General features: G+C 56.9%; 1 protein-coding gene across 3 annotated transcripts; it reads left to right on the top strand.

Moving 5' to 3' along the window:
• Positions 1-71: 71 nt before the first annotated feature.
• LOC136006687 (deleted in malignant brain tumors 1 protein-like) lies at positions 72-22385 on the top strand. 3 transcript variants are annotated; one of them, XM_065664740.1, is made up of 16 exons: positions 72-691; positions 3903-4235; positions 4314-4643; positions 5523-5852; positions 6405-6728; positions 7479-7799; positions 8965-9294; positions 10814-11152; positions 12268-12597; positions 13636-13965; positions 15886-16209; positions 17416-17745; positions 19220-19549; positions 21076-21405; positions 21884-22000; positions 22097-22385. In XM_065664740.1, exons 1-16 carry the CDS (start codon positions 355-357, stop codon positions 22231-22233), a joined length of 4872 nt encoding a protein of 1623 aa, XP_065520812.1. In that variant the 5' UTR covers positions 72-354; the 3' UTR covers positions 22234-22385. The 3 variants fall into 3 exon arrangements, with proteins under 3 accessions (XP_065520812.1, XP_065520811.1, XP_065520813.1); XM_065664739.1 differs by having other exon boundaries at positions 15883-16209; XM_065664741.1 differs by lacking the exons at positions 19220-19549; positions 21076-21405; positions 21884-22000; positions 22097-22385 and adding an exon at positions 18146-19177 and having other exon boundaries at positions 15883-16209.
• The last annotated feature ends 436 nt before the right edge of the window (positions 22386-22821 follow it).

Genomic DNA, 22821 nt, shown 5'->3' with positions numbered 1-22821 from the left:
CCTTTTCCAGCCTTTCCTAAGCTGTTCCCTCGCAGTGGATGCTCCGTCACCCTCCAAACCCCCACCAGATGGAGCCGATGGCCTTCCCCAGGACCGGGGGTGATGGTTTCAAGCTCAAACAAGGGCGATTTAGGTGCGATGGTAGGATGAGCGCGGTGGGACATCGGCATGGCTTGAACGGAGAAGGTTTGGATACCCCCATCCCAAAGGCTCGGAGCAACGTGTTCCCAGCGGAAGGCATCCCCATGGCAAAGGGATGGAACCGGATGAGCTTGAAGGCCCCTTCCAACGCAACCCATTCCACGAGCCTATGAGCTCCCGGTCTAAAGGGGGTCCAAAGTCTTAGGGGCTGACATGAATCCACGTGTCCGGAAGGCTTTGTTTGCTCCGTGTTTTCCTGGAACAGCTCTCCCCATTGCGCAAGGCAGGGCCCGATGGGGCATCAGGTCAACCCCCTGGCACAGCTCCACAGGAAGTGAAACTCCCAACTGGGAACAAGGCAGAGGAACGGGAGGGATCCCGCTTTACCCTCCCATTGGCATCCATCCCAGGGGCCAACCCACTGCCGACCTCCAGCCTGCGGCCATGGCCACGCCGGCACGGATCCATCCCTCATCCCGGAGAGGGACCCGACGCGGTCGTAGTGGGGCCAAGAGCATCGGGACTCTGCTACTGCTGGCGTGGCTATGGGGTGAGTGCTGTTCCCCTTTGTTTCTGAGCTCCCGTTGTGCTCTATGGGGCAGTTGTGATCTATGGGGCGCAGCAGAGGGGCCTGTGGGGCTGGGACAGGAGGGGTGGCTTTGGAGGTGGCTCCCAAGGGGTTTAGGTGAGGGCAGGAGCTTGCGCTTTACCCCATAGCCAAAGGCTTACGGCCCATAACCAAAGGCTTGTGCCCCATAAGCAAAGGCTTATGCCCCATAAGCAAAGGCTTGTGAGCACTGCAGGAGGGGAGGGAAGCAAATCTGAGGCCTCCTGGACCTCCTCAATCCAAACCAATCCATGGTTCTATGCTTCCATGATCCTCGTGCTCCCAAAGAGCCAGGTCCCTTCCCCACAGCCATGCTTTGCTGAAGGATGGGGATCCATCGTGTGGATGCTCCATCAACGCCATCCCTTTGGAAGGGGTGAAGGGTGGGCTCCGATGCTGGATTTGGGACAACCTTCTCGGGGCTGGTTCTCATTCCCAAAGGGAGAAGGAGGAGCAGTCCCCTTTGGATGGGGTTCAGAGGGAGCAGAATGGGATGGAGAGCATCTAAGTTGGGTCTCATTCACCAATGATGGGGCAATGCTTGCCAGATACATGCCATGGAGTCCCTCAGCTCTGAAGTCACCGCAGGGTTGGGGTCCTGCTTGTGGGGGCCTTGCAAGGACACTTCTGAGCTCTTCCGAAGCCCTTCTCCATGGAGAAGACCTTAGGGAGATGGGGTTAATGGGGACAATGGGGTCAATAGGGACCCAATGGGATATGGAGTCAATGGCACCCAATGGGACACGGAGAAGACCATGGGGACATGGGGTCAATGGGACCCAATGGGATATGGAGAACACCTTGGGGACATGGGGTCAACGGGGACAGTGGGGTCAATGGGACCCAGTGGGATATGGAGAATACCTTGGGGACAACAGGGACATGGGGACAACGGGGTCAATAGGGACCCAATGGGACATGAGGGCAATGGAACCCAATGGGATATGGAGAACACCTTGGGGACATGAGGTCAACGGGGACAATGGGGTCAATGGGACCCAGTGGGATATGGAGAATACCTTGGGGACAAGAGGGAGATGGGGACAACGGGGTCAATAGGGACCCAATGGGACATGGGGGCAATGGCACCCAATGGGACATGGAGAAGCCCTTGGGGAGATGGGCTCAATGGGGACAATGGGGTCAATGGGACCCAATGGGATATGGAGAATACCTTGGGGACAAGAGGGACATGGGGACAATGGGGTCAATAGGGACCCAATGGGACATGGGGGCAATGGCACCCAGTGGGACATGAGAAGCCCTTAGGGAGATGGGCTCAATGGGGACATGGGGGCAATGGACTGTGCTATAAAGCTCTGTCTTTGCTGCTGGATGCATGCACCAGCGCATGGAGAAGCTCAAGGAGGCACAGAAGAAGGCTCCTTAAGGGGAGACCTTGGAGCCAGTGGGCACCCAAGTCCCTGCCCCATGACCTGGGGTCCCTTTGGGCTGTGGGAGCACCCTGATTTTGGGATGAATGCCTCAGAATGAAGGGTTCTGCCTTCGGCCATCCCATGCCGAGCCCTGCTTGCCTTGGGACTGCTGACGAGGGCAGCATCCCCATGGCGATGCCGCTATTGCAGCGTTGGCTTTTCTCTCTTCTCCTTCCTGGTCCACCCAGGAAGCTCAGTTCCCTTTGCGGCCTCTTCCCAAAACTCACAGGGTTCTTGGAATCCAAGTGATGATCCCAGAGCCCATTGCTCTGACTGAGCCCTTCGGCACACATCCTTGTCCGAGCAGGGGTGCTGAGGGCTGGGCAGGAGGATCCAGGCATTGGGGTGATGGAGATGCTCTGAGAGCAGGGCTGGGGCAGCCTGGAGAAGAGAAGGCTCCTTAAGGGCAGAGCTCCGGTGCCTAAAAGGGGTCCAGGAAACCTGGAGAGGGGGCTTTGGAGAAGGGATTTCGGGATGGGATGAGGAGAAACAGCTTCCAACTGGAAGAGGGGAGATTGAGATGAGCTCTGAGGCAGGAGCTCTTCCCTGTGAGGGTGCTGGGGCATCGGAAGGGGTTGAAGGGAGAAGCTGGGGCTGTCCCATCCCTGGCAGTGTCCAAGGCCAGGTTGGATGGGGCTTGGAGGAAGCTGCTCTAGTGGAAGGGATCCCCATGGAAGGGGGTTGGAACTGGATGGGCTTGAAGGTCCCTTCCCACCCACACCATTCCATGGGTCTGTGACCTTTTGTGCTCCTGGGGTTTAGATGCAGAGATGGGCTTCAGTTGACTTCAGTTGACTTCTGAGTTGACTTCAGTTGACTTCAATTGGCTTCACTTGACTTCAAGTGGCTTCAGTTGGCTTCAATTGACTTCTGAGTTGACTTCAGTTGACATCAATTGACTTCAATTGACTTCAGTTGACTTCAGTTGACTTCAGTTGGCTTCTGAGTTGACTTCAGTTGACTTCAATTGGCTTCAATTGACTTCAGTTGACTTCAGTTGACTCCTGAGTTGACTTCAGTTGACTGCTGAGTTGACTTCAGTTGACTTCAATTAGCTTCAATTGGCTTCAATTGGCTTCAATTGACTTCAGTTGACTTCAGTTGGCTTCTGAGTTGACTTCAGTTGACTTCAATTGGCTTCAATTGACTTCAGTTGACTTCAGTTGGCTTCTGAGTTGACTTCAGTTGACTTCAATTGGCTTCAATTGGCTTCAATTGACTTCAGTTGACTTCAGTTGACTTCAATTGGCTTCAATTGACTTCAGTTGACTCCTGAGTTGACTTCAATTGACTTCAATTGGCTTCAATTGACTTCAGTTGACTTCAGTTGACTTCAGTTGGCTTCTGAGTTGACTTCAGTTGACTTCAATTGGCTTCAATTGACTTCAGTTGACTCCTGAGTTGACTTCAGTTGACTTCAATTGGCTTCAATTGACTTCAGTTGACTTCAGTTGGCTTCTGAGTTGACTTCAGTTGACTTCAATTGGCTTCAATTGACTTCAGTTGGCTTCTGAGTTGACTTCAGTTGACTTCAATTGACTTCAATTGGCTTCAATTGACTTCAATTGACTTCAGTTGACATCTGAGATGCCCAGGGCAGGGCCGGGCGGGCCAACACCACCTCTCACATCCCTTTCAAGTGGCAGGAGCCATCCCAAAGCACCCCCCTCCACCCCCTGGCTGTCACCTCCTGCTTCCTCCCCATCCCTCCTCTCCAGGCGCGTCCAGTGAGAGCCCGGCGGGGTCCCTTCGCTTGGAAGGAGGCCCCAGCCGCTGCGCCGGGCGCGTGGAGGTGCTGCACAACGGCACCTGGGGCACGGTGTGCGACGATGGATGGAGCTTCCGCGAGGGCCAGGTCGTGTGCCGGGAGCTGGGCTGCGGGACGGTGCTGTCGGTGGCACCGGGATCTCGCTACGGAGAAGGGATGGGGCCGATCTGGTTGGATGAAGTCAACTGCACCGGGGAGGAGAAGGCGCTGTGGGAATGCCGAGCCAAGCCGTGGGGGGAACACAACTGCAACCACATTGAGGACGCCAGCGTTGAGTGCTCAGGTACCCATCTGCATCCCTGCATCCATCCCATAGGATGTGCATCCCTTCCCTAACCTTCTCCCCCCCCCCCCAAACCAGATTCCATCGTGGCCACCTTGGGCACCCTCCAGTTGGTCAACGGCCTCGACCACTGCGCCGGGAGGGTGGAGGTGCTGCACGAACACATGTGGGGCACGGTGTGCGACGACGGATGGGATCTGCTGGATGCGGCCGTGGTGTGCCGGCAGCTGGGCTGCGGCACGGCGCTGGCGGCCACCCATGGGGCTCACTTTGGAAGGGGCCACGATCCCATCTGGTTGGATGAGGTCAACTGCACCGGCACCGAGGCCGCGCTCGTTGACTGCCGGGCCAGCGCGTGGGGCAAAAACAACTGCTTCCATGGGGAGGATGCCGGGGTGGTGTGTTCAGGTACTGCTCCTCGAGGTGCAAGGGGGGGGGCATTGACAGCTGTCTGGTGCTTTGCACTCAGGGAATCATGGAATGGGATGGGTTGGAAAAGCATGGATTCACTCTAGATAGAAGGAAGCTCTTCTCTGTGAGGGTGCTGAGGCCCTGGCACAGGGTGCTCAGAGAAGATGGGGCTGCCCCATCCCTGGCAGTGTTCAAGGTCCTTCCAACCCAACCCATTCTGTGGTTCTATCGATGACCTCCAAAGGCCCCTTCCAACTCAACCCAACCCAACCCGATGCAACCCATCTCAACCCATTCTATGGTTCTATAGATGACCTCCAAAGGCCCCTTCCATCCCAACCCATTCTATGGCTCTATAGATGACCTCCAAAAGCCCCTTCCAACTCAACGCAACCCAACCGAACCCAACCCTATGCAACCCATCCCAACCCATTCTGTGGTTCTATGGATGACCTCCAAAGGCCCCTTCCAATTCAATCCATCCCAACCCATTCCATGGTTCTATCGATGACCTCCAAAGGTCTCTTCCAACCCAACCCATTCTATGGTTCTATCGATGACCTCCAAAGGCCCCTTCCAACTCAACCCAACCCTATGCAACCCAACCCAACCCATTCTATGGTTCTATCGATGACCTCCAAAGGCCCCTTCCAACTCAACCCAACCCAACTCAACCCAACCCAACTCAAGCCATTCTGTGGTTCTGTAACTTGTCTTTGCCATGCCTTGTCTATGGCAATAAAGCTCCTTTACAAAGCCACCCCTCAAACCCCACCTTCAAGAGGACCCTGAGCACTGCGGGCTCTCGGTCCCCATCCTGTGCTCTCCCCTGATGCCCAGGCTGGAACTGAGGCCCTCCTTTATGTTCCCTGGCAGGTTCGGCGCTGGCGGCGGCCACGGCACCGCGCTTGGCCAACGGCTCGACGCGGTGTGACGGCAGAGTGGAGGTGCCCCAGCACGGCTCCTGGGCGTCCCTATGTGACCAAGACTGGGGTCTGGCTGAAGCACGGGTGCTGTGCAGGCAGCTGGGCTGCGGCACGGCGCTGGTGGCCCCCGCCAGGTCCCGTTCCGGTTATGGAGCTGGCCCAACGTGGCCCAACCGCGTGAGCTGCGTGGGCACCGAGAGCAGCCTCTCCATGTGCAAGGTGCAGGCCCGGGGCAATGGCTCTTGTCCCCATGGCCGAGAAGCTCTTGTGGTGTGCTCAGGTAACCCCCTCAGGGGTGGTCCAGCGTGAAGGGGTGGCCATCCCCTTGGTGTCCTGCCTCCACGAGCCATGGGGGTGCCATTAGAGGGTGCCTGGGTGCTGAGGGGTTGGGGGCATCCGCCTGGAGGGCTTGGTCCTGATGCCAGAGGGTGGGATGGGGAATATCCACCTGGGACATATCTCTACCCAACCCATTCCATGATCCCGTATCTCAACCCTACCCATTCCATATCTCAACTCAACCCATTCCATATCTCAAACCAGCCCATTCCATGATCCCATCTCTCAACCTAGCCCATTCCATGACCCATATCTCAACCCAACCCATTCCATCTCTCAACCCAACCCATTCTATGATCCCATATCTCAACCCAACCCATTCCAGATCTCAACCCAACCCATTCCATGATTCCATCTTTCAACCCAACCCATTCCATATCTCAACCCAACCCATTCCATATCTCAACCCAACCCATTCCATATCTTGACCCAACCCATTCCATGATCCCCCCTCTCAACCCAACCCATTCCATGATCCCACCTCTTCCTCCAGGCAACTCGGAGGGCGACCAGGTCCGCTTGGTGAACTACGGCAGCCGCTGCGCCGGCAGGGTTGAGATCTACCACAACCAGCAATGGGGCACCGTGTGCGACGACAACTGGGACCTGGTAGACGCCGACGTCGTGTGCCGGCAGCTGGACTGCGGCCGAGCGCTCTCAGCTCCTGGTAGAGGCCAATTTGGCCGCGGGGACGGCATCATCTGGATGGATGAGACCAATTGCACCGGCACCGAGAGCGCGTTGTCCTCCTGCCCGGCCCGGCCCTGGGGTACCGGTAACTGCTACCATGGCGAAGATGCTGGTGTGGTTTGCTCCGGTGAGGCTTTCACCATTGGCATTGCTCCGTGTATGGTGGAGGGATGGAAGCGGGGGGGTTGATGGCAAGTTTGCACCCAGTGGGGTTCTTGAGCATCCTCAATGCTCCCATCCTCAATGGTCCCATCCATAAGGAGAAACCGGCTCCTGATGGTCTGGATAGATCCATAAGGTTCTTCTCATCCCTGGATTCCTCACTGGATAAGGAAGAGAGCACAAAGGGTTGGGGTGAATGGTGTTCCATCTCATTGGTGACCCAGCACCAGGGGTAGCCATGCCCGGGGCCAGTTGTGTTGCATCTCTTTGCCAATGATCCGGATGAGGGCATTGAGGGAGATGACACCAGGTTGGGTGGGAATGTTGCTGGATCCATGGGATGAGGTTGAAGAAGGCAATGTACCGGGTCCTGCGCTTGGACAACCTCATACAACACGGGTCAACGCAATGGTTGGGCTCAATGATCGTAAAGGTCTTTTCCAACCTTGTTGATCCTATCCCTCTATGATTTAAGACCATGGGAGGCATTCCCGCAGGGAATTTGCTCTTCCAAAGCAATGTGCCCGGAGAGCACTTCCTTCAGGGAATGGCTTCCAAGAGGATGCAGGACCAACGCGGACCCTCTGGTGCAGGGTGCTCCCCCCTTCTCTTCTCCCATCCCCTGAGGCGTTTGGCAGTGGGAGCTGGGAGCAGAATTCCAACGGGATCAGCACAACCGGAAGCCTTCCTGATTGATTCCCTTGGGTGTCCGCAGATTCCCTGATCCCGGAGCCGGCTCCCATCCGCCTGGCTAACACCTCGCACCGCTGCGCCGGCAGAGTCGAGGTGCTCCATGGGGAACACTGGGAAGCCGTCTGCAAGCAGGGCTGGGATCAACGGGACGCCGAAGTCGCGTGCCGGGAGCTGGGATGCGGGACGGCGCTGCCGGCGTCGGAAGGAGCGGATTTCGGCACCGGGGCCTTGCCGGTGAGCCTGGAGAACGTGAGGTGCCAGGGCACGGAGCGGAGCCTCAGGGAATGCCCAGCGGGACGAGGGAGCTGCGAGCACGCGAAGCGCGCCGGCGTGGTGTGCTCCGGTGGGTGGCATCCCAGCATCGGCCATGGCGGGGTACCGGGGGTGGCCCCGTTCCCATTTGGGATCAAGGGGACTTTGGGAAAGGGAGCTTGAAACACATTGAGATGTGTTGGCATGGATGGGGATGAGAGGAAGTGGGTCTGTGAATGGGGATGGGATGAAGGGGGTGCATGGGTGGGCATCTCCATGGATGGGGAAGAGAGGAAGTGTATCCGTGGATGAGCATGAGAGGAAGTGTATCCATGGATGGGGATGAGATGAAGGGGGTCTATGGGTGGGGAAGAGATGGAGTGGGTCCATGGATGAGAATGAGATGAAGTGTATCTATGGATAGGGATGAGATGAAGCGTGTTCATGGATGGGCATGAGATGAAGTGGGTCCATGGATGGGGATGAGATGAAGCATCTCCATGGATGGGCATCTCCATGGATGTGGATGAGATGAAGTGAGTCCATGGATGGGGATGAGGTGAAGCATCTCCATGGATGGGCATCTTCATGGATGTGGATGAGATGAAGTGAGTCCATGGGCATGAGATGAAGTGGGTCCATGGATGGGGATGAGATGAAGCATCTCCATGGATGGGCATCTCCATGGATGTGGATGAGATGAAGTGAGTCCATGGATGGGGATGAGGTGAAGCATCTCCATGGATGGGCATCTTCATGGATGTGGATGAGATGAAGTGAGTCCATGGGCATGAGATGAAGTGGGTCCATGGATGGGGATGAGATGAAGCATCTCCATGGATGGGCATCTCCATGGATGTGGATGAGATGAAGTGGGTCCATGGATGGGGATGAGATGGAGTCCGTGGATGGGAATGAGATGAAGTGAGTCCACGGATGGGGATGAGACGAAGCATCTCCATGGATGGGCATCTCCATGGATGGGGATGAGATGAAGTGTATCCATGGATAGGCATGAGGTGAAGTGTATCCATGGATAGGCATGAGAGGAATTATATCCATGGATGGGGATGAGATGAAGCATCTCCATGAACGGACGTCTCCATGGATGGGGCTGAGACTCCGTGTGTCCAGCACCAACCCCACCACTCCGCACCCTCCATGCCCCAAGCTCCTCATCCTGTGCCCATGGCTTCTTCCACACCTCCCTCTTGTTCCCCCCTTGCTGCTCTGACCACATCCATCCCTTCCCATAGGCTCCATCGTATCCAGCTTCGCTCCGGTCCGCGTGGTGAACGGCTCCGGCCGCTGCTCCGGCAGGGTCGAGGTGCTCCACGCTGGCCAATGGGGGACGGTGTGCGACGACGGCTGGGACCTCCTGGACGCCAAGGTCCTGTGCCGGCAGCTGGGCTGCGGCACCGCGGTGCTGGCCCCGCACCGCGCTCACTACGGCCAGGGCCAGGGCCCCATCTGGTTGGACGCCGTGCGCTGCGCCGGCACCGAGGCGGCCCTCTCCGAGTGTAGGTCCAAGGCATGGGGCACCCATGGGTGCGAGCATGGGGAGGACGCCGGCGTCATCTGCTCGGGTAAGGACCCCTAAAAGGGGTACCCGATGGAACGGGTCAGGGAGGGCTCTGAATGGAACCCCTGAGATTCCATCTCCCATCCCTTATCTCCTGCTCAGGGATACAGGAACCCCTGAGATTCCATCTCCCATCCCTTATCCCCTGCTCAGGGATACAGGAACCCCTGAGATTCCATCTCCCATCCCTTATCCCCTGCTCAGGGCTGCTGGAACCCCTGAGATTCCATCTCCCATCCCTTATCTCCTGCTCAGGGATACAGGAACCCCTGAGATTCCATCTCCCATCCCTTATCCCCTGCTCAGGGCTGCAGGAACCCCTGAGATTCCATCTCCCATCCCTTATCTCCTGCTCAGGGATACAGGAACCCCTGAGATTCCATCTCCCATCCCTTATCTCCTGCTCAGGGATACAGGAACCCCTGAGATTCCATCTCCCATCCCTTATCTCCTGCTCAGGGATACAGGAACCCCTGAGATTCCATCTCCCATCCCTTATCCCCTGCTCAGGGATACAGGAACCCCTGAGATTCCATCTCCCATCCCTTATCCCCTGCTCAGGGATACAGGAACCCCTGAGATTCCATCTCCCATCCCTTATCTCCTGCTCAGGGATACAGGAACCCCTGAGATTCCATCTCCCATCCCTTATCTCCTGCTCAGGGATACAGGAACCCCTGAGATTCCATCTCCCATCCCTTATCCCCTGCTCAGGGATACAGGAACCCCTGAGATTCCATCTCCCATCCCTTATCCCCTGCTCAGGGATACAGGAACCCCTGAGATTCCATCTCCCATCCCTTATCCCCTGCTCAGGGATACAGGAACCCCTGAGATTCCATCTCCCATCCCTTATCTCCTGCTCAGGGACACAGGAACCCCTGAGATTCCATCTCCCATCCCTTATCTCCTGCTCAGGGATACAGGAACCCCTGAGATTCCATCTCCCATCCCTTATCTCCTGCTCAGGGATACAGGAACCCCTGAGATTCCATCTCCCATCCCTTATCCCCTGCTCAGGGATACAGGAACCCCTGAGATTCCATCTCCCATCCCTTATCCCCTGCTCAGGGATACAGGAACCCCTGAGATTCCATCTCCCATCCCAGTTTCCTTAAGACCAGGATGGACTTCCCTTACTAACCGGGTGTCCCTGCCACAGCCAGTGTTCAGTTCAGTTGCCCCATCATGGGCTGCTAGAACCTCATCCTGGTTGGAACTGGGCTAAGAGATCCTACAGAGGAGCCCTTTCCCTTCGGGATGAGGTATCCCAGGAGTCCCAAATGGCACAAGGATGTCCTCATCTTGGTGACTGGATACTGCCCATGGTGTCTGCTTCAGGAAGGGTCCCAATCTATGGTTCTATGCCCATGGCCAACCAAGACTTGGGTACCACTTGGGCCAGCTCAAAAGAAGAGCATCCCTGACCCACAAGAGCATCCTTGATCTGCTCCAATCACTGCTGCGGGTTCCATGGGGCGGAAGGCATCTCCTTCACCCCTCTTTCCTTCGGGATGCTTTAGGATCGGGAATCTCGGACCTCGGAAGCCTCCGCTTGGTGAACAGCTCCGATCCCTGCTCCGGAAGGGTGGAAGTATTCCATGAGGAGCGCTGGGGTGGGATCTGCTCCGATGGCTGGGACCTGGCCGAAGCCCACGTTGTGTGCGGGCAGCTCGGCTGCGGGACGGCGCACGCGGTACCGGGATCGCCCGGATTCGGGCTAGGAGACGGCTTCCTCTGGGTGGATGCTGTGGAATGCTCCGGGATGGAGGGAGCCCTCTTGGAATGCCGCTTGAAGCTGTGGGGTGAGGAGAGCTGCAGGTCCAAGGCCCACGCTGCCGTCGTCTGCTCCGCATCCATAGGTCAGTGCCAGCACCCAGCTCCATTAGGGAGCAATGAGGTGGCTCCCATCCCCAGGGAAAGCGCTTGGAAAACCCTCACAATTACCAGGAATCCGAAGCCTATGGAATGGGGATGTTCCATTCTGCTGTGCTGTTGGGGTTCTTTATGCATCTAGTCCTTGGGGTATCCCTTCTCTTCACCATAATGGTGCCTCCTTGCCCCCATGAGTGATGTTTCTCCATGAGAACATCCAGCCTTTGGAATGATATCCCAAGGGATGTGGTCACTCCCCAGCCCTGGATTTGGCTGGACAGGGTGCTGGGACATCCAGTCTAGGTCATGCTTTGCCTGGAAAGGTTGGACCAACTGATCCTTGAGGTCCCTTCCAACCTGGGGTTCCATGGTCCCACCATCTTTGGGTATGGTCCTCAGAGGCTTGATCCCAATGGGAACACCCACAGGGTGCTGGTGGAGACTTTGCAAGACGTCTTATCTCCATGGATGGGGATGGGATGAAGTGGGTCCATGGATTGGCATGAGAGGAAGTGTATCCATGGATGGGGATGAGATGAAGCGGGTCCATGGATGGGGATGAGATGAAGCGGGTCCATGGATGGGGATAAGATGAAGTGGGTCCATGGATGGGCATCTCCATGGATGGGGATGAGATGAAGTTGGTCCATGGATGGGGATGAGAGGAAGCGTATCCATGGATGGGGATGGGATGAAGTGTGTCCATGGATAGGCATGAGAGGAAGTGTGTCCATGGATGGGGATGAGATGAAGTGGGTCCATGAATGGGGATGAGATGAAGCATGCCTGTGAATGGGGATGAGATGAAGTGGGTTCATGGATGGGGATGAGATGAAGTGTATCCATGGATGGGGATGAGATGAAGTGGGTCCATGGATGGGCATCTCCATGGATGGGGATGAGATGAAGTGTGTCCATGGATGGGGATGAGATGAAGTGTATCCATGGATGGGGATGAGATGAAGTGGGTCCATGGATGGGCAGGTCCCAGATCCCATGATCCCACCATCTATTGGGTATGGTCCTCAGAGGCTTGATCCCAATGGGAACACCCACATGGGATGTCCCAATTCCATGGCCAACATTGTCCTTCTGCTCATAGACATCGACCCAAGGAGCTCGGAAGCCGTGCGCTTGGTGAACGGTCCCCACCGCTGTGCCGGGAGGGTGGAAGTGTTCCATAACCAGCAATGGGGCACCGTCTGCGACGACGGATGGGACCTGCTGGATGCGGCCGTGGTGTGCAGGCAGCTGGGCTGTGGGGCAGCCCTGTCGGCCCCGGGGCTCTCCGGCTTCGGGCAAGGATCCGGCCCCATTTGGTTGGATGGAGTGAGCTGCCTTGGGACCGAAGGCACCATCGCTGAATGCCCGGGCAAGCCATGGGGACAACACACGTGTAACCACGTGGAAGATGCCAGCGTCGTGTGTGCAGGTGATGCTCAGCGTGGGCTTTGTGCTTGGGATGCCAAGAGCATCCTGGGATGCAGCGAGTGGAGGGATGGGATTCATCCCTCTCTATACCAAGAGCATCCTGGGATGCAGTGAGTGGAGGGATGGGATTCATCCCTCTCTATGCCAAGAGCATCCTGGGATGCAGCGAGTGGAGGGATGGGATTCATCCCTCTCTATGCCAAGAGCATCCTGGGATGCAGCGAGTGGAGGGATGGGATTCATCCCTCTCTATGCCAAGAGCATCCTGGGATGCAGCAAGTGGAGGGATGGGATTCATCCCTCTCTATGCCAAGAGCATCCTGGGATGCAGCAAGTGGAGGGATGGGATTCATCCCTCTCTATACCAAGAGCATCCTGGGATGCAGCAAGCGGAGGGATGGGATTCATCCTCCTCTATGCCAAGAGCATCCTGGGATGCATCAGCAAGCGGAGGGATGGGATTCATCCTCCTCTATGCCAAGAGCATCCTGGGATGCATCAGCAAGCGGAGGGATGGGATTCATCCCCCTCTATACCAAGAGCATCCTGGGATGCAGCGAGTGGAGGGATGGGATTCATCCCCCTCTATGCCAAGAGCATCCTGGGATGCAGCGAGTGGACGGATGCGATTCAGCCCCCTCTATTCAACCCCAGTGGGTCCTCAGAACAAGGAGGGGGTCCAGTGGGGGCCACCAGGATGGTCAGGATCTGAAGCATCTCGTATGGATGCTTAGGCTGGAGAAGGCTCATCCCTACAGCTAAAGGGAGGATGGAGCCAGGCAGGGAATGGGCTCTGCTCCCAAGGGATGGGACAAGAGGGAGACGGCCTCAAGCTGCACCAGGGGAGGTTTGGATGGAGATGAGGAATCCCAAAGGGAGCAGTGTTGGAATCCCCACCCTGCAAGCCTTCACCCCCCACCCAGTGCCATGGCGGCCTTGGCAGTGCAATGGTTGGACCGGCTGCTCTTAAACCTCTTTTCCACCCGAGTTGATTCCGTAGGCACATCCCTAACAGCGCCCATTCCCTGTTGCTTCCCAGGCGCCGGCATCGCCAGCAGCCCCCAGCTCCGCCTGGTGGGAGGTTTGAGTGAATGCTCCGGCCGGGTCGAGGTGTTTTACGCCAACAAATGGGGCACGATCTGCGATGACAACTGGGACCTGCAGGATGCGGCCGTCGTCTGCAGGGTGCTGGGCTGCGGCGCTGCGACGCTGGCCCCCGGCTCCGCTCGCTTCGGATGGGGAACCGGCCCCATCTGGTTGGATAACGTGAGCTGCACCGGGCAGGAGACCGACTTCTTCCAGTGCCCGGCCAAGATGTGGGGCATCCACAACTGCCACCATGGGGAGGATGCTGGTGTGGTGTGCGGAGGTGAGAGGTGGGGATGGGGGGGAAAGGATGTGGTACCCAGTGATGGGCAGCCCTGGGGAAGATGCAGGGGATGGTTTGGGGGATGTAAAGGAGCATCTTTAAGTGGTACCCAGTGATGGGCAGCCCTGGGGAGGATGCAGGGGATGGTGAGGGGGATGTAAAGGAGCATCTTTAAGTGGTACCCAGTGATGGGCAGCCCTGGGGAGGATGCAGGGGATGGTTTGGGGGATGTAAAGGAGCATCTTTAAGTGGTACCCAGTGATGGGCAGCCCTGGGGAGGATGCAGGGGATGGTGAGGGGGATGTAAAGGAGCATCTTTAAGTGGTACCCAGTGATGGGCAGCCCTGGGGAGGATGCAGGGGATGGTGAGGGGGATGTAAAGGAGCATCTTTAAGTGGTACCCAGTGATGGGCAGCCCTGGGGAGGATGCAGGGGATGGTTTGGGGGATGTAAAGGAGCATCTTTAAGTGGTACCCAGTGATGGGCAGCCCTGGGGAGGATGCAGGGGATGGTTTGGGGGATGTAAAGGAGCATCTTTAAGTGGTACCCAGTGATGGGCAGCCCTGGGGAGGATGCAGGGGATGGTTTGGGGGATGTAAAGGAGCATCTTTAAGTGGTACCCAGTGATGGGCAGCCCTGGGGAGGATGCAGGGGATGGTGAGGGGGATGTAAAGGAGCATCTTTAAGTGGTACCCAGTGATGGGCAGCCCTGGGGAGGATGCAGGGGATGGTTTGGGGGATGTAAAGGAGCATCTTTAAGTGGTACCCAGTGATGGGCAGCCCTGGGGAGGATGCAGGGGATGGTTTGGGGGATGTAAAGGAGCATCTTTAAGTGGTACCCAGTGATGGGCAGCCCTGGGGAGGATGCAGGGGATGGTTTGGGGGATGTAAAGGAGCATCTTTAAGTGGTACCCAGTGATGGGCAGACCTGGGGAGGATGCAGGGGATGGTTTGGGGGATGTAAAGGAGCATCTTTAGGTGGTACCCAGTGATGGGCAGCCCTGGGGAGGATGCAGGGGATGGTGAGGGGGATGTAAAGGAGCATCTTTATCTTTACATGGTACCCAATCCTTGGAGGATGCAGGTGAGAGATGGGGATGGGGGGTAAAGGAGCACCTTTATGTGGTACCCAGTGATGGGTGGCCCTTGGGAGGATGCGGGTGAGAGATGGGGATGGTTTGAGGGATGTAAAGAAGCATCTTTACGTGGCACCCAGTCCTTGGAGGATGCAGGTGAGAGATGGGGATGGGGGGGGAAAGGAGCATCTTTAAGTGGTACCCAGCGATGGGCAGCCGTTGGGAGGATGCAGGTGAGAGATGGGGATGGGGAGGTAAAGGAGCATCTTTATCTTTACGTGGTACCCAGTGATGGGTGGCCCTTGGGAGGATGCAGGTGAGAGATGGGGATGGTTTGGGGGATGTAAAGAAGCATCTTTATGTTTACATGGTACCCAATCCTTGGAGGATGCAGGTGAGAGATGGGGATGGGGGGTAACGGAGCATCTTTATGTGGTACCCAGTGATGGGTGGCCCTTGGGAGGATGCAGATGAGCACACATGTGATAGGAAACACCTGAGGGACCTGGGGGGGTCTAGATGGAGAAGAGAAGGCTGGGGGGGGACCTATAACTCCCTAGAAGGAGGATGGAGCCAGGAAGGGGAATGGGCTCTGCTCCCAATGGATGCCACAGGAGGAAACGGCCTCAAGCTGCACTGGGGGAGGTTCAGATGGAGATGAGGAACCCCAAAGGGAACAGTGTTGGAATCCCCCCACCCCCTGCAAGCATTCACCCCCCATCATTGCCATGGGTTAGTGGTGGCCGTGGTCGGACCAGATGCTCCTAAAGCCCTCTCCCACCGCGGTTGACGCCGCGATGCTCTTGGTACCCCCGCGGGTCGACGTGCGCTCGATCCCAAGCAGGGAACTCCAGCTCCGCCGCGCTGCGCCTGATGGACGGGCCCCACCGCTGCGCCGGGAGGGTCGAGGTGCTCCACGAAGGCCAATGGGGGACCGTGTGCGACGACGGCTGGGACCTGACGGACGCGGTGGTCGTTTGCCACCAGCTCGGTTGCGGCGGTGCCGAAGCGGCCCCGCTCCAGGCGCACTTCAAGCAAGGCACCGGGCGCATCTGGTTGGATGACGTGGCCTGCACCGGCAGCGAGGAGGCGCTCGCCCAGTGCCACGCCAGGCCCTGGGGGCAGAACAACTGCAACCATGGGGAGGATGCTGGGGTGGTGTGTTCAGGTATGGCCTGATGCTGGAGGATGGGGTGGGATGGTTATGGGGGTTTAACCTGGAGAAGAGAAGGCTCAGTCCTCAAGCTCTTTCCCATCTCAGTTGGACTCCATCTTCAAGCTCTTTCCAACTCAATTGGACTCCATCTTCAAGCTCTTTCCAACTCAATTGGACTCCATCTTCAAGCTCTTTCCTATCTCAATTGGTCTTCATCTTCAAGCTCTTTCCCAACCCAACTTGACTCCATCTTCAAGCTCTTTCCCATCTCAATTGGACTCCATCTTCAAGCTCTTTCCCATCTCAATTGGACTCCATCTTCAAGCTCTTTCCCAACTCAATTGGACTCCATCTTCAAGCTCTTTCCAACTCAATTGGACTCCATCTTCAAGCTCTTTCCCAACTCAACTGGACTCAATCTTAAAGCTCTTTCCCAACTGAGTTGGACTCCATCTTCAAGCTCTTTCCAACTCAATTGGACTCCATCTTCAAGCTCTTTCCAACTCAATTGGACTCCATCTTCAAGCTCTTTCCTATCTCAATTGGTCTTCATCTTCAAGCTCTTTCCCAACCCAACTTGACTCCATCTTCAAGCTCTTTCCCAACTCAACTGGACTCAATCTTCAAGCTCTTTCCCATCTCAATTGGACTCCATCTTCAAGCTCTTTCCCACTCAATTGGACTCCAAGTTCTTTCCAACTCAATTGGACTCCATCTTCAAGCTCTTTCCCATCTCAGTTGGACTCCATCTTCAAGCTCTTTCCAACTCAATTGGACTCCATCTTCAAGCTCTTTCCCAACTCAACTGGAGTCAATCTTAAAGCTCTTTCCCAACTGAGTTGGACTCCATCTTCAAGCTCTTTCCCAACCCAATTGGACTCAATCCCCAAGCTCTTTCCCAACCCAACTTGACTCCATCTTCAAGCTCTTTCCCATCTCAATTGGACTCCATCTTCAAGCTCTTTCCCAACCCAACTGGACTCAATCCCCAAGCTCTTTCCCAACCCAATTGGACTCCATCTTCAAGCTCTTTCCCAACCCAATTGGACTCCATCTTCAAGCTCTTTCCATTCTATGACTCCCTGCCTCCGCAGTTCCATGACTCCACACCTGGGATGCCCAAACTCTTCCTGAAGCCTCCCTTCCACCCCAACCCCAACCCCTACCACCCCCACCGTGTGTACGTGATGCCCCCAACCCACCCCATGCTCCTTCCAGGCTCCGGCTCCCCCAACACCTCCTCTGTTCGGCTCATGGACGGCTCCCACCGCTGCACCGGGCGGGTCGAGGTGCTCCATGCAGGTCAATGGGGGACGGTGTGCGACGACGGCTGGGACCTGAGCGATGCCGACGTCGTTTGCCGGCAGCTGGGATGCGGAAGCGCCCGGGAAGCCCCCGGCCGCGCTTACTTCGGCCAAGGCACCGGGCGCATCTGGTTGGACAACGTCGGCTGCACCGGCAACGAGGAGACGCTCGCCCAGTGCCAAAGCCAACCCTGGGGCCACAGTAACTGCCACCATGGCGAGGATGCTGGCGTCGTGTGCTCAGGTATGGACCAGCCCATTTTGAGGGCATTGACAACCCCTCCGTGTGCCCATGGGATGGGTTGGGAAGGGCCTGAAGGTGATCCGGTTCCAATCCCTTGCCATGGGTAGGGATACCTCACTCCATGTCACCCAAGGCTCTGTCCACTGAACACCAGCAGGGATGGAGCATTTCATGACTCCCATTGCAGTGCTCAGCACCCTCATAGGGAAGAACTTCCTTAGATCCAACCTGAACTTCCCCTCTTTAAGCTTAAACCCATCACCTCTTGTCCTGTCCCTTCAATCCCTGATGAAGAGGAACCGGATGCTCTTAAGGTCCTTCCCAACCCAAACCATTCCATGATTCTGTCTTGGATCTTGATGCAATTCCTGGAAATGGATGGGGTTTGGTGACATCCCAGCCCAGAGATGTGGTCTTGGCCAACCTGATCTCATTGGGGTGTCCCTGCTCATTGCACAGGGGTTGGAACTGGGTGAGCACCGAATGTCCCTTCCAACCCAAACCATTCCATGGTGAAAACCTTCCCATCCTCCTCCCCATGGCACCAAATGGACCAACCCTAACCCCATGGTTGAAACCTTCCCATCCTCCTCCCTATGGCACCAAATGGACCAACCCTAAACCCCATGGTTGAAACCTTACCATTTTACCCCTATGGCACCAAATGGACCAACCCTAACCCCATGGTTGAAACCTTCCCATCCTCCTCCCTATGGCACCAAATGGACCAACCCTAAACCCCATGGTTGAAACCTTCCCATTTTACCCCTATGGCACCAAATGGACCAACCCTAAACCCCATGGTTGAAACCTTCCCATCTTACCCCTATGGCACCAAATGGACCAACCCTAACCCCATGGTTGAAACCTTCCCATTTTACCCCTATGGCACCAAATGGACCAACCCTAAACCCCATGGTTGAAACCTTCCCATCTTACCCCTATGGCACCAAATGGACCAACCCTAAACCCCATGGTTGAAACCTTCCCATCCTCCTCCCTATGGCACCAAATGGACCAACCCTAACCCCATGGTTGAAACCTTCCCATCTTACCCCTATGGCACCAAATGGACCAACCCTAAACCCCATGGTTGAAACCTTCCCATCCTCCTCCCCATGGCACCAAATGGACCAACCCTAAACCCCATGGTTGAAACCTTCCCATCCTCCTCCCTATGGCACCAAATGGACCAACCCTAAACCCCATGGTTGAAACCTTCCCATCCTCCTCCCTATGGCACCAAATGGACCAAACCCCGACCCTAAACCCCCAGCCTGGTCTCCATTGCACACCCATGCGCAAGAAGGAGACACCACCATCGTAGGCCATGAAGTTGCACCTAACTCCATCCCTATGGCTATGCTCTACCGGATGGGGGTGCATCCATAACGACCGTAAACCGCTCTGAGGCTCCTTTAGCACAGCAACGGGCACCCGGCTGCCCTTTTCCCAACCGGAATTCTCTTGGCAGAGGCCAACACCACGGTCACGGTGCCGATCCGCTTGGTCGACGGCCCCAACCGCTGCGCCGGGCGGGTGGAGGTGGAACACGAGCATCAATGGGGCACGATCTGCGACGATAGGTGGGACCTGAGAGATGCCAAAGTGATCTGCAGGCAGCTGGGCTGCGGCACGGCCGTGGCGGCACCGGGACACGCTCGCTTCGGCGCAGGGGGGGATCCCATCTGGTTGGATGACGTGGAATGCGCCGGCATCGAGGGCGCCTTCAGCCAATGCAGCCATGAGAGCTGGGGGCTCCATGACTGCAACCACAATGAGGACGCCGGAGTCGTGTGCTCAGGTGCTCTCAATGGGTGTTGCCAAAAGGGGGGTCGGGATGGGGCTTCGGGGGGGTTGGGGAGGGGATGGCAGTGATGGGAATGGCCATGATGGGATTAATGGGAATGTCTTCCCGTTGTTCTCAATGGGAGGGGTGTGGAGCGAAGGAACGGGGTGCCCAGAGGAGCTGGGGCTTCCAACCCAACCCATTCCATGGGTCTGTGATCGTGAAGGTCCTTTCCAACCCAACCCATTCCATGGGTCTGTGATCGTGAAGGTCCTTTCCAACCCAACCCATTCCATGGGTCTATGATCGTGAAGGTCCTTTCCAACCCAGCCCATTCCATGGGTCTATGATCGTGAAGGTCCCTTCCAACCCAACCCATTCCATGGGTCTATGATCGTGAAGGTCCTTTCCAACCCAACCCATTCCATGGGTCTATGATCGTGAAAGTCCTTTCCAACCCAACCCATTCCATGGGTCTATGATCTTGAAGACCCCTTCCAACCCAACCCTTCCCTTCCAACCCAACCTATTCCATGAGTGTGATCTTGAAGGCCCCTTCCAACCCAACCCATCCCTTCCAACCCAACCCATCCCTTCCAACCCAATGCATCCCATGGGTCTATGAGCTTGAAGGCCCCTTCCTATCCAATCCATTCCATGAGTCTATGATCATGAAGGCCCTTTTGAACCCAACCCATCCCATGGGTCTATGAGCTTGAAGGGCCCTTCCAACCCAACCCAACCCTTCCAACCCAAACCAACTCTTCCAACCCAACCGATTTCATGAATCTATGAGCTTGAAGGTCCTTTTGAACCCAACCCATCCCTTCCAACCCAACCCATTCCATGGGTCTATGATCTTGAAGGCCCCTTACAACCCAACCCTTCCCTTCCAACCCAACCCATCCCTTCCAACCCAACCCATCCCATGAGTCTAAGACCTTGAAGGCCCCTTACAATCCAACCCACCCTTTCCAACCCAACCCATCCCTTCCAACCCAACCCATCCCATGAGTCTATGATCGTGAAGGTCCTTTTGAACCCAACCCTTCCCTTCCAACCCAACCCATCCTTTCCAACCCAACCCATCCCATGCGTCTGTGATCTTGAAGGCCTCTTCCAACCCGGCCCATTCCTTCAAACCCAACCCAACCCACTGCATGAATCTGTGAGCTTGAATGTCCTTTTGAACCCAACCTATGCCTTCCAACCCAACCCATTCCATGAGTCTATGAGCTTGAAGGTCTCTTCCAACCCAACCCATCCCTTCCAACCCAACCCATCCCATGAGTCTATGACCGTGAAGGCCCCTTCCAACCCAACCCACTCTTTCCAACCCACCCCATCCCTTCCAACCCAACCCACCCCATGAGCCTAAGACCTTGAAGGCCCCTTCCAACCCAACCCATCCTTTCCAACCCAACCCAACCCACGCGTCTATGATCTTGAAGGCCCCTTCCAACCCACCCCATCCCATTGGGTCCATAACAGCTCAGGATCTCTCACAGAGGCCCCATCTCCCCCCTGTGCTCCTCTTGCAGGCCCCAACCCCTTGCAGCTGCGGGTGCAGGACGGCCCCGGGCCCTGCGCGGGGCGGCTGGAGGTGCTCTACAACGCGACCTGGCTCGGGGTGTGCGGCACCGGCTGGAGCCTGCTGGAGGCCGCCGTGGTCTGCAGGCAGCTGGGTTGCGGGCAGGCGCAGGCAGCACCCATGGGTGCCCCTCTGGACCATGAGCCCAACCGGGTCCTGCTGGAGGGGCTGAGCTGCAGCGGCACCGAGTCGCTGCTCCTCGAGTGCCAACAGAGCCACATGGGGCCGGGCCCGTGCCCACAAGGCTCAGTGGCCACCGTGGTGTGCACCGAGCCCAAAGGTGAGCATCGGGCCCCTTTGTGGTGGTAAAAGGTGGTAATGGGGACAAGCGGCTCTTGGGCATCCCAATGGGATGCGTCGCCTTTGCCGTCCCCATTGGGAGCGTTGGGAATGGGGTCCCGCATCCCAACCACGCTCATCCATCCCTTCTTGGTCAGCCTGGGAGAGCTTAGAGCCTAAAGGGGCTCCAGGACACCCGGAGAGAGGCTTTGGAGCAGGGATGGAGGGATAGGAGAATGGGAATGGCTTGAAGCTGCCAGAAAAGGGGGGGATTGGGATGAGCTCTTCCCTAGGAGCATGGTGGGCCATTGGAATGGGTTGAATGGGGCAAGGTTGGGATGGGGCTTGGATCTGGATGGGCTTGAAGCTCCATCCCATCCTATTGGGTCCAAAGTCGGGGGGGGGGGGTCAGGCTGTGGTTGGCAATGGGTCTCCATGCTTGGAGATGGGATCCCAAACCCATCCTTCCCCCATGGCAGGCGCTCTCTCATCCTGCTCGGCGCTGATCGCGCTGCTGGTGCTGGTGATGCTGCTCAGCGGGGGCCTGCTCTGGCTCGTCCTCAAGAGAAGATGCATTGCAGCAGCCCAAACTGGAGGTGAACCCCCCTTATCCCTACTCTTCCCCCCCCACACACCCCACAAGCTTCACCCATGGAGATGGGGATGAGCCCCACATCCTCTCCACCCCACAGCCCACCAGCGCCTTAGGGACCAGGATGCTCCATCCACCTCCTTCCAACCCATGGGGGCCATTTACGTGCCCAGCGCAGCAGGCGGCCCTGAGGATACGGAGATGATGCAGCTCATAGAGGAAGATGCTGCCCAATGATGCTCATACCCTGGCGGGGGGGGGGATCAGGCTCTTGGGGTCCTTTCTGTGCTTCTCCTAAAGACTCAAAGCCCCAAGGACTTGGGGGACCCCCCCCCCCCCCAAAGCAGCCCCCCCTGGCTCAGGAGGAGCAATTAAAAGGAGGACCCCAACGTTCTGGATGTGATGGGTGAGTGTTGGGGGGGGGGACCCCCACATACACAAGGTCCAAGCCTTAATTCCAAGATGGGCATTCCTGGGAGCAGGCACCAGCAATGGTCCTCATCCCCCATCCAAGACACACATCAGGAAGGAACACCCCCACCCCCCCCCCAAGTTGGGCCTTCAGGGTGCCATAGGGCAGGATGCTCCATCGCCAAGCAGGAATCCACCCCCCTTGCAATGCAGGGGCATTGGGATATATGGGATATAGGGATCAGGAGGGATACAAGGCCTGCTGGAAGAGGAGCTGGAGGGCAAGCAGGTACCACAGCCCATCTGAATAGGGGCCCAGCACCCTATGGGCCATAAAGGACGTTGAGGACCCCCCAGCATCAAATCCCAGCCTCAATGGGGCCAGAGCTGAAAGAGGAGGTGGCAGGGAAGGAG

The sequence above is a fragment of the Lathamus discolor genome, unplaced genomic scaffold (assembly GCF_037157495.1).
Source record: "Lathamus discolor isolate bLatDis1 unplaced genomic scaffold, bLatDis1.hap1 Scaffold_56, whole genome shotgun sequence".
In the NCBI taxonomy this organism is placed as follows: domain Eukaryota; kingdom Metazoa; phylum Chordata; class Aves; order Psittaciformes; family Psittacidae; genus Lathamus; species Lathamus discolor.
The sequence above is the reverse complement of the archived record's forward strand: the minus strand, read 5'-3'. Positions and strand labels throughout refer to the sequence as shown.

Excerpts from the sequence above, each read along its gene's own strand:
- LOC136006687 (XM_065664739.1), top strand. The coding sequence starts at position 355 with ATGAATCCACGTGTCCGGAAGGCTTTGTTTGCTCCGTGTTTTCCTGGA. Across the intron at positions 4,236-4,313 it reads CGCCAGCGTTGAGTGCTCAG|ATTCCATCGTGGCCACCTTG; the intron begins GTACCCATCTGC and ends CCCCCAAACCAG. Across the intron at positions 5,853-6,404 it reads AGCTCTTGTGGTGTGCTCAG|GCAACTCGGAGGGCGACCAG; the intron begins GTAACCCCCTCA and ends CTCTTCCTCCAG.